The 11,731-nt window shown below is 40.9% G+C and overlaps 1 protein-coding gene across 1 annotated transcript; it reads left to right on the top strand. All coding sequences in view use genetic code 11, as the record gives it.

The window, feature by feature from the left end:
* Nucleotides 1–1,161: 1,161 nt before the first annotated feature.
* EGR_07513 (hypothetical protein) lies at nucleotides 1,162–7,414 on the top strand (the record flags this gene model as incomplete). The annotated part of the gene is made up of 5 exons (XM_024496762.1): nucleotides 1,162–1,194; nucleotides 1,613–1,729; nucleotides 1,811–1,927; nucleotides 2,661–2,862; nucleotides 7,299–7,414. 5 exons carry the CDS (start codon nucleotides 1,162–1,164, stop codon nucleotides 7,412–7,414), a joined length of 585 nt encoding a protein of 194 aa, XP_024348833.1.
* Nucleotides 7,415–11,731: the final 4,317 nt, after the last annotated feature.

Genomic DNA, 11,731 nt, shown 5'->3' with positions numbered 1-11,731 from the left:
GTTGCCTTAAATGTAGGCAGCAACTCCCCCTTTCCTCCGAGAATAGAATGTTTCAGTTAATGTGATCTGGCTTTTGGCCAAGGGTGAAAGGCGAAAATGAACTTCCGCATGATAATTTCATTTTCGGTGTCGTAAAATGCTAGCAATAAGCTATTTTACCCAGTGTAGTCAGTCTAACCTCCGCCGTAACTGACTTTGCTCAGCAACCCTTAGAAGGTTAAATACATATTTTGCCAGTTGGTGAATTTCTCATTTGTATTTCGAATTTCAAATTCATAAAACGAGGATTGCAGCTACTGTTATTTCTTCTGCCCACATGAATAATTTATAATGGTCTTCATTAAAAGGGAGGGAAATCCTGACAGATGCCTGGAATTGCATTGCATGCTTAATGGAGCGTTGGATAACTCCAGTGCAAATTTTATCACGCCCATCATCCGCATTAACTAAATGGCTGGCGACATCCTCTTTTACTTTTGCAAAATGGTTACGTATGTTTGTTCATAGTTTAGTGCTTAAAAATTTTTCCCTCACCATTTCCGTGAAGTGGTCTGCGTGAATTAGAATTCTGTGAGGCCGTGACTGGAGGCGCCATCCTTTTTCCAAATTCCACGTTACGCTCCTCCTTGACCAGATCTTTTAGCAGAATACGTTTTGACGTAAATGCCGCCAAAGTTACACCTTACCACCACCTTAATTATTTCGGTTTCTTAAAGCGTTTCATTTCACTTTGGAAACATAATACACTACACGAAATCACCTAATTTTTAAAATTTAAGTGAATATTTTGCCCAACTCTTATAGACATCCAGTGATAAAACGAAGAAGGTCTAGTTGTCTTAGAGAAATGACGCCTTTAAAATACTTGTTCTCATTAACGTTCCCCTTCGTGCGTGGTTGTAAAAATTTCCACCCACGTCTAGCAGTAACTGCCTTCCCCTTTTGAAGCGGAGAGCGTTCGTTTCCTTTGTTTGCCGCATTTTTCGCCTTGTGGAGATGGGCGCGGCGAATTCCTCTTTCCAGTTTAATGAATAGGCAAAAGGAAAATGCTGCTTCTTTGTACACAAAGTCATTGTTTATTTTAGAAAAATTGTGCTTTCAAATAAAATGTGAATTTTTAAAGTGACAACATTTGTCAAAATATTTTATACTCTGGAGTAAATGTTTATATCGGTTCAAAACAAGCAATCGAGCGTATTTCAATATCACGAAGTTCATTTTGTTTAGTTTAACGGACTATGTTAAAGTAGAATTGAACTGGAAACCCATTTGTTTAACCGCTTATTATAAAAAAGCCAAGAATTGGAAAATCCCAGTAAGGATAAAGTGTAGTTTGTAATTTAAAAACCTTTACTGACGCAAATAAATAACAGGAAAAGAACTACAGTTCAGAAGACATACCTCTATTAATCATATATCCCCTGTTTTTAATATAATGTGACATTCTCATCCAAACCGTTTACAAAAACTTTAAAATAATTGCCGTTTTAATGAGAAGAACGAATTCCCGTCTTCTTATAGTGCCATTGCTTAACAAGACTGGGGAATTGAACTGATCTTTGTTGGGAGGAAGTCAGGCTTAGACTTAATATGACACTTTTTCCTTTCCAAGTACGAGACAACCCTCCCCATTGCCTTGACGATCATTCTCTCTGTCATCCTCCTCATTCTCATCATCGTGCGAGTGGTACAGTGCTGCCAGGAGCGAAGGGCAAAGAGGCATTTAAAGGTCAGTTCCGAATACTCCTCCCTCTCTTTCCCTCTTGTTAAAATACCAGCCTTTCAGCAGGGCATGCCGATTCACCTCTAGGATCGTAATAAGCTGCACCATTACCTCTTGGTCTACAGAGGGGTTGGGGGTTGTGAACTTGGACGAGACACCTCAACACCACTATGGTGGCCGCAACCGCGGAGGCTGAGAGCCTGTGTACTTCCACTTCATCGTACCGAGAACTCTCTGACGTCACCTTGCTGATTTGACTGTAACAAGACTTTGTGCGTATCTTACTCAATCGGGAGCGAGGAAAATAGACGATACTATGGCGAATGCTACCTGTTCCTGGTGGTACATGCTGTGGATACATCTGGGCTTGCTGAACTTCGCGCCAATTTACTAGGTAAAACGCATGGAGGGGGAGATTCACACAAGAAGTAACGATAAGGTCGAATAATATTTCACAGCGATTATATTCTGCATATTAATCGATTTTTCGAGGAAGGCATACCTAGAAGCAATGAAAATATTGCATCCTCAATGTCCATCACATAGCTCTGAAGGATTCAAAACTGGTGCTGAATCATTCATCATCAAAATAATTGTCCAAAGCCGACATTACTTAAATAAGTCCTGAGTTATGTCCCCGTGACGCTTAGGTGTGATACTCAACCGACGGAATCAGGATTACTGTTAATTCGAAAAGAATGTATAGGTGTACGGAACGGATAGGGGAGCTGAAGGCGTGAACACCATAACATACTACTTGTTGTTAAATGTATTAGAGAAACAAGAACCATTTTATTGCAAGAAGGATCAGAAAACTAGAAGACAAGCTTCGTAACAGATCCTGTGTTTTAGTGGGTGTGACGGTTTTGTGGACTTCTCCTTCGCCCTCCGAAAAAAAGAACTAAGTAATTGTACTATCCCTCTCTCATCGTTCTAGAGAGCCAAAGCGAAGGATCACTCATTAGAGGAGGGTGAGGAAAAGGAGAAGCAGTCGAAGACATCTGCGCCGAAAAAGCGGGGGAAGTTAATAAAGTTGAGCAAACACAAGGAGGCTACCGATGGCGCCGACGCAGCACCTATCGTTCCAGCCCATGAAAATGGTTCCTTCTTGCAGAGTGGTATTCGGACCCATCCCACGAGTAAGTCAGACCGTCAAGTTCGTCAATGGTATACATCAATTTACTTATTTGTATTTTGATCTATTTACCAACCCATTATCTTGATTCCTTTCGACTTGTTTATCTTCCCGTCTTTATATCTATCCTTCTCTTTCCTGGCTTCCTTTAAACAGACGCTAACTGGCAGGAGTTTGACTTTTCCTTCTTTTACACATTTTTTTTCAGTAAGAAGTAAGGGCAATTTCTTTAAACACATTGAGCTCGCACATTGTTATCCCACCCTGTATCAGAAAGATTAATTAACTTTTATTTGCTTTTGCCTCTTGCAAAAAATACCACATTTTCCATCCAGTTTTGATTATCACATCATTTATTAATTGAATTTACATCATAAAATCCATTTTACTCTTTACTCTTTCGAAACAAGATGAGCATTTTCAATTCATTAGATAACAATTTTTTATGAAGTTAATATCCAGGTTTACTTCTGTAAACGTTACATTGTTTCCGTGGAAAAAAGATGGTAGTTCAGATGTCGCTTCTCAAATAAATGAAAACGAGGTAACTGCCATCATCTATTTCTGACTTATAGGAGTATGTCTTCAAAAGCCTCTCTACCCATTAACATATTTCAAATGATCCACGCAATATACCTTACTGGTGTCGGAAACCACTGTGACTGTGGATCGGGGCTAGGTCGTGCGCTGACTTGCGACATCCCTGAGCTCGTCTGCAGCCACGTGGGTCAGCTCTAGTGAGGTCACCCATAACTGAAGGGGCAGAATAGAAACGTAACACATCCTACTCTGCGTAAATTAGTCAAGGTTTTCTCCATTCTTATAAATCTTCCTCAAAGTTGTTGAGTTATTAGAAATTCCTCTCATCTGGGGTGAAACATTTATGCTCGAGAAAGTTGGAAAAGAGTGATGTGATGCTATGTCAGGTATCTTTTGTGGGACGAGTCGATGGACCTGATGAAAATGAATGGAGGTCATGAAGTGGAAGTTCAAACACTAGGGCCACGCATCTGAAAAGGATTTCTTACTGACTTGCAGTAAAACCGGAAGACTAGCAGCACAGATGACATAGTGGAGGTACATGCTACCATCATAAATGCCAAATGCCAGAAGGCTAAACATGCCTGCACATGATGAAAACAAACGGCGCTCTCTTATGCGTGATTCAAAAAGGTTTGGCACAACTGATTGATCTATCTCTAACATTTTTAAGCCAATTTGCTTTCAGAACCCCCTTACTTCAAAGAGAACAGAAGGTAGGCCCCCATAAGTTCAAAAGCTAATGATGGAGACGCTTATTCATCAGTGAATGTCAAACAGGCTCCTCACACTACCGATACTATCAGTGTGCCCTCTGATACACGCAAACATGTTGGAGAAATTAAAGATATTTTTGAGGTGGTGACTTTTACCATGGGCTGCAGTGAGACTGCTTTAACAAGATCATTCATTTTAATGGTTACAGAAGTCAGAGTGTAATGTTTGAACGTACGGTCGTGTGCTACGTTTGAAGTATTTTTGACACCAACTTTTTTCTTGACGATGGCGAGGCGCATTAGAAATAGAAACTTTGAATGAGGTGAGTCTCTCTGGGTACTCGTTCAGACACGCAATTCGTTGACCTCAATATCATTCCATTGTTTATTCCAGACCTTGCGATTTGCACTTCACCACACCTATGCACATACCTCCTTTGTGCGCAGTTCCGCATTGCGTTATGTTACATAAAAAAACGCTAATCTTCATATTGGAGTCCTGTGCATCCTACGATTTCTGAGTGAGAGAAAAAGGCTTGATCAAAAAGTATAGGAATAGGCTTCCAAATGAGGCGACAAATATACGTAAACTAGTATAAATGGAGTGGAACGCCATTTAACTCCTATCATTATATTCAAACAGTTTCCAGTGTGACTGCTGATTATTGCTACTATCAGGTGCCCCTAATTAGCATCGGCCATGGAGTCCTCAATGTCAACAGAAATCAAGGGGAACACCCTTGTATTAGAGCTCCCAACGATGCCTTGGGGAGCAGTTTAGGCGATTTCAATCAGGAGAGCTCATTTTAACTTAAAAGCATTACAGACTGTTTGCGCGTGTTCAAAGGGTACCATCTGATTACCTGATTGGCTCTCCAGATCCAAACCTCTTAGAATACTGTTTCTGACTCCTCATCCCTTTCGAAAGGTTGTTGATCTATTTAGCTTAACCCCGCCCTTGCTATGCATGACTAAACAAACGCGCATCTCCATTTGTACGCGGTTCCGCGGTGCGCTACCATCGTTTTAGGGTGTTGGACAATTAGCTTTGTATTTCGTTTCAAAGTGAACGCAGATTTTAGGTATTTATTATCAACAATCAGTGCGTTATCTTTTGTTCCGTAGAGGAACAATGCCAATGCCAAAGGTTTTTTGACTTTCGTGCTACCAAATGGCGGTATTGTTTAAGAGCTTATTTAAAATTCATTCATCTGTGCTATTGTTTTCTAAGTTGAAATATGCTCCTCACAACCACTTTTGATTATCAGAGATCAGTGGTCGCTTGGAGAAAAAATGCAAGCAAGAAAAAAGTTTACTTGTTCAAAAATCTATAAGGTAACGAAGAAAGCAGGTGTGGTTTTATGGCAAAAACTAGCTAATTGCAGAAAGCTTCTTATAATGCCCTGAAAGCTAAAATATTCACAGTTAAGACAATCTGTTTTGTCTCTAGAAGTCAAGGGATATCTGTCTTTGCCTACCTCCGTTTCTAACTTTTTATGCCACAGCTGTCGTCCATTAATGCTTCTAAAAAGTGTGAAAACTCTCCCTTCCCATTTGATGTGTGTGAATTAATTGTTTTATTCACAGCATTGAGCATGGCTAAAAATTCATCTCAGCACCTTAATCTATAGTTAGTTTTAAAAATACCCACACTTAAGTCTTCTTAGTTGTCACAAATAGGGTTTGTAGGGGCCCGAGACTTCTCTGAAGACGAAAGAAGACATACTACACCGGCAGAATATGTATCGCGGACGTACAGAAAGGCTAGAGTGCTACTGGCATGGCTTGGGGGCCAAATCACTCGACAAAGGTACAGTGGCGTAGCCCCAAGTGGCTTGTTACCCTAAACCGAGAGTTAAAAGAACAAAGTGTTATAGATCTTCTCAAACACAGCGCACTATTACCTAATGATTCTTTATCAGATTCAGGGAAGTGTAGACTACCTCTGAGTAGTACTTTTGCCATTACATAGCGAACTTTCTCTAAATGCTTTAAAACATTTGGAGTGAGAAGTTTCCACAGCTTTAGAGCCGAGTTAAACTCGGTTTGTAAAGCAGATAAGCTTGAATGCCCACCATCAACTTCACCCGACGTATGACAGCGTGAGGGTTCAAAACAGGCGGAAGAAAATAGAACATAAACAGTGGTCTTAATCCCAAATCTTCCGTTTTAATCTTCTTAAACCACCGTATTTTTAGCATTATTAATCTTCACTTCTTCCAAGTATACCTACCAGGATGTTCTAACGTGCGAGCAAGGAGCTACGTTCCAGACCAACACTGTTCCAGAAATACTGCAATTTTTGTTGGTTTCCTGTCACCAAAGCTTGCATTAACAGTTGCTATCAGTGTTGCCATTCGTGCCCGCTTTGTGTGTCCAAAAACCGGCCGTCAAAATAGCATCCAAGGTGTTTTTTATATGAAATACCTATGGCAAAGCGCACAATGTTTCCCTTTGACTTGGCAAGATCATCAGCCCACAATTCCCTTTTTAAACGTAATAATAATTCCACCGTGCCTGCTTGGGAAAGTGTAATGGAACTATAAATGCACATTTCCAGGCCAAGAGAATTCATTAACTTCGAACTTTTACAGCTTCGACTATTAATCTCCGCGTTTGTAAAATGGGACTTCCCCATTGTTGAAGGTGGACTGGTGAATAGATAGGATCTGGTAACCATGACACTTATCATGAATGCAACATCTCCCACCTATTTTTGAGTAAATTTTACACAACTCCAAAAAATCCCATCGAATTGATGCTTTTTATGAGGGACTATTCAGCCCTCTCAACTGAGAGATTAGGTGTGATGCATGAGGGAGGTAGGAGCACCCTCACTTTTAACAGCCCCACTCACCCGATAAAGTACAGAGGCTTTAAGCCTTGTGGATCCCCACTGTAATTTCACAATTATGCTGCGAATTCACGCAAGCCGTTAGGTGGTGAGAAAGTTTCATGCTTCACCTCTTACTCACCCAGCAAAACTTTTGTGCGACTTTATGTACTCGGGGCTGCAAGATAACTTGAGGGAGATTTTATGACTTGATTCACCTTCTCTGTGTTATCATGCCTAGCGGCATCGAAATCGTTTTAAACATTGAGAGATTAGGTAATTGAAGTTACAAAACTATTTTACCACCCAAAAGCAGTTACTTGGACGGGAATTGCGAATTATTTTCTGTAGGACGGGCCGAGAACAAGTCGTGGTACGACTCCAAGGTAATTCCTTACATTGACGACGGGGGCGCCTCACTTGACAACCTTTACCTACCCGATAAAGCGATTCAGGAGGTCGTGTGAAAGGAAAGCCTGCTTTCTACTACCACCCAATGGCCCTTGTAAATAAACCGATCCTCACTGCTTTCAAGCCCCACCGACTCGAGCGTCCTCCTAACTTCACCTGAACTCACCTGCTGTTGCGACATTTGCAAATGATTATTCGAAAATCACCTCCTTTCTATCGTCTCCCTTCTCCTCTCCACAAACTAGATGGCACAGACTCTATTCTGCATATTGTTCTCCTCCCCTTCCCTACTTCCCCCCACTATCCACGAATTTATTAACAATGTTTGATTTGAAAAGAAGATCTCGGGCGGTTACTTTTATGAGTAATGGGATTTGGGGATAATTTGGCAATTGTCTGGTAGTTTAAAGCTCTAATGGCCTTTCATGAAACACCCAATTCCCCGTGAATTGGAAAAATTTTGACTACACATGCTTGACTGACAAATTTCGGGAGCGGTGTGGTGACTGCACCGATTGCCTTCGCTCTTCGCCACACCTCAAGCCTCTTTTGTAAAGACTGAGTTTATGAAGGAATTTTACAACTGTGAGGAAAAATTCGAAGTCCAAAGGGAAGTATTTTTAGAATTACTTGAAAAGCAATCTGAGAAGTCATCTGGCCCCCTCGGTTTTGCTGTTCTTTTCATATAAAATTTGCTGACTTGCACCCCCCCCTTTCCGCACGATGCTTGTTAAAGTGCATTTCTTGACATAAAATGCCCTAATAAAAGGAAAAATATAGAAGAATCTGAGATTTGGGAGAAAGGATTCGAGAAAATTTTTCCCGTGTTTTTCCAGTTCAACCTATCACTTTGACCGATCCAACCGAAGGAAGTAAGCCATTCAGAGCTTTCAAACTATGCATTCCTTCAACCTGGAGAGGTAATTAATTAGTTAGAAGAAAAAAATAATTAATTGCACACATGAATTACCATTAAAGGCTGCCAAATCTCGTTCAACCTCAAAAATGGTCAAGCGGAGTAAGCAACTTGTGGGCGATCAGCCTACGCACGTATGACCAAGTTAGGTGCAGAACGCTTTGCCGCCAGTTCTTGAGGGAGTCCAACGCAGATGGCACATGTTTTTGGGTAAAAATAGGAAAATTTTTACTTATAGTTTGGGACATCTAAGAGCTTCCTTCATGTTTAGCATGCTTAACGACGTTCTTTTCGAGGATGCCTTAGTTAGAGGACTTGGCAAAAGGCGAGCGAGATTTAGGCTTGAAGGAGGTCACCTCAACGGAATTTCGTGAATTCGCGCTGTAATTAAAAGTTCGCAATGTAGGTAATTACTTCTGGTGCTGGGAAAATGCATTAAATTTTTTTGAAATTTATCCATGAAAAATCGCATTGCTGAGTGGATGGCGAGCATAAGGGAAATACGAAGGCACCACATAAAAATGCTCGATTTGCTCTCGTGTCACCCTTTGTGTAAAAATAAACAAGGAATGTGTTTTATGGTAAAAAACTGAATAATTAAACTTTTGAGAAGAATCCAATCAGCAGATTTCTTGATAAATATTTTTTTAACTTAAGGCCAATGAAAATCCGTTGTCCAGACTCGATGCATGGAAAATAGTGATGATTTTAATTAAGCCGTTGCTTAGAATTTCTTGTAGGTTTTAAGCACAAAAATCTACACACCTGAATCAAGGAAGATAAGCATAACCATGAGCTTAATGGTCCTATCACCACGAAATACATTTGAGTGTCTAAGCAAATCTGACAGTGCCGAGAAGGTGAACACTGAAAGCCAATGTGCAGAGGAGACAACGTTTGGGCTAACAGCCCACACCTTTTAAATTCCTACTTATTTGCCACCAGAATCACCGCAGAATCCCCGGTGACAAGTCTGGAGAGGTTAAACGCAAACATTCCTGAGGTGCATTTTGAAGGCTTGAATCGACGGGGCTAGTTAAAGTGCATCGAGGTGGGCGATGTCTCACCTTAAACGGGTCGGGACCACCTGGAAAGGGGGAAAGACAAAATTCGCATTTAGGGGACTCGTGATTTGTTACTATAGTCACGGTTGGCTTAACACTCACCGCACCTTAAAAGCGTCCACAACACAGACGTCCGTTGGGATCAAATCACTCCTCTATCATGTAATAGCGCCGTTTTTCCCCTTCTTCCGTCTTAATGACTATTTGTTATAGCAATAAGTTTGTGTACAATGGAGTGGAAGGGGACAAGAAATGCGATTAATTTAGATAAAACCTTGTAGTTCTACTAATTACGTAATTGTTCACTATTTTTGTTCTAGACACCTTATTAACTTTTACAGCTATACTTTAGAAAATGGCTAAGTCTTAGTTGTTGTCTGTCTGCAATCCTAGTCGTCGCCTCATCCCATCATCCACAACGCTATTTATGTTGATGGATAAATTATGGATAGATAAAAAAGATTGGTGGGTGAACAGATAGATAGATGGACAGACAGAGAGGTAGATAGGCGGATAGTTTGGTAACGAACAGATGGATGGGTAGACAGATATTTAAACAGACAGGCCGATAGATGGAGAGACAGGCAGGTGAACAGACAGGTAGGGACAGACTGATAGGTAGACACAGAGATGGATAGACAGGAAGATGTATGGCCAGATAGACAGATAGATGGATGAACAAAAGAACGGACAGAGAGGTAGATAAGTAAGTAGTGCTGCGAACATTCAACTATGGTCAATTGCAAGTTGTTTGAAGACGTTCTGACATCCTTCTCAATCCAAGCTCCTACTGTTCAGTATTTTGATCGACACATGCAGAAGTACGGAAACATACTTCCATATCCTACCCCTTTGTCCTAACAGCTAAAAAGACAAGCTCTGAATAAACTATGATCAGTTCAAGTGACTGTTAGTAGGAGGTATCACGACCGGGGCCACAGCCAAGGATTACACCAATTTCTGCTTGCTCATTATTACATAATTTATTTATTTTATTCTACATTCTGTGAGTTTATGCAGGCCTTTCCGGTAACCAGTGATTCTGCCTATACGACGGTAGTGCTACCTAAATTACTAGGCTTGCAAGCTCTCTCTTCACTTATAATTGCGTTGTCTTTAGACTCAACTGCCTCAACGTCTTCTAAAATGTTCACCACAAAGACTATAGGATAATATTATCAACTTCCGGAAACTGAGGGCTCTTATGAAGGGTTTATAGGTATATGAGGAGAAAAAAAGCGTTGAGTGGGAAGTATATTGCTATCAAAAGGTTACCTGAATGGCTCAATAAAATAAGTACTCATCCTACACCAAATATGAGTTCGGTATAACCTGTAAGCCCTAAAATGGGTATGCCAAATAAAAAAATAAAATAAATTGGCACCTCAGAGCAGATTTTAGGTGACTGTGAGAAATAAGAGGTGAGGTGTAATGAGGATCCCATGGTACGCCTTTCGCGTTTACCCAGTGTTGCAATGACAATGAATCTACATTTTTCATCTGCTTCTCCCTCCCTCTCCTGTTGCTTTTTTGACTTCAGGCTAGCCGAAGTAGCAGTTGAGCAACTGGTGTGAATGTATCTACTCGTATGCACGGTCAATCACGGGTGCTCAGCGTGTGTGATGCGGTAATTTCAGAGAAAGAAGTGCTTGCGAGTCCTTGAAATTCATTAGTTTTGTAATGCTACATTAACAAGGGACACCATTATTTCCCTTAGTATCTGAAATATGGGCGTACCTGAGGCGACGTGAGCCTAGCAACGCATCAGCTGGTTGACTACGAGTTGAGGCCCACACACCCCAAATGTTTACCCCATTTCCTGCCTCCCTTGCTATTTAATCATTTGCAAGTAATTTAAAAAATGGCAGCAAGAGGCTTTAAGATGTATGTCCTTCCTGTCTTGGCGAGGTATCTGGAAAATTATCCGCCAATAATTTCCAATGGGCCGCACATGAGGGATTAATCCCATTACTGAAAAACTATAATCTTGAGGCGTTCCAACTAATTACAATTTACTTCTACTGTTTTGAAGACGACTTTAAGATTGTGCATAACGGAGCCCTCTTTCCGGTTAATCAGGTTGCCTCTGTGAGAGTAAACGAGTAGCATACTCTCAGGCGCATCTTATCTGTCTTCGCTTGTCTTTTTAAAGAAAAAAAGCCCATATTTACCCACATTTGTTTATAAAGTGACTTCATAACTTAAGCTGCTTGTAAGCACTTCCACCCACCGACATTTGTTTACCCCCCTTAGTCTTGTTGGAAAGGCTTGGAACTGACAAGACTACTAAGCCACAATTGCATTGCTTTCAGGCGGATGTAAGGGAGGAGGGTAAATCAGTAGTAATCAACCCTCCGTCTATCAAACGAAGAGGTGGCGAGGGAAGTAAACAC

This window comes from Echinococcus granulosus, assembly GCF_000524195.1.
Source record: "Echinococcus granulosus chromosome Unknown EG_S00079, whole genome shotgun sequence".
NCBI classification, from domain to species: domain Eukaryota; kingdom Metazoa; phylum Platyhelminthes; class Cestoda; order Cyclophyllidea; family Taeniidae; genus Echinococcus; species Echinococcus granulosus.
The sequence above is the reverse complement of the archived record's forward strand: the minus strand, read 5'-3'. Positions and strand labels throughout refer to the sequence as shown.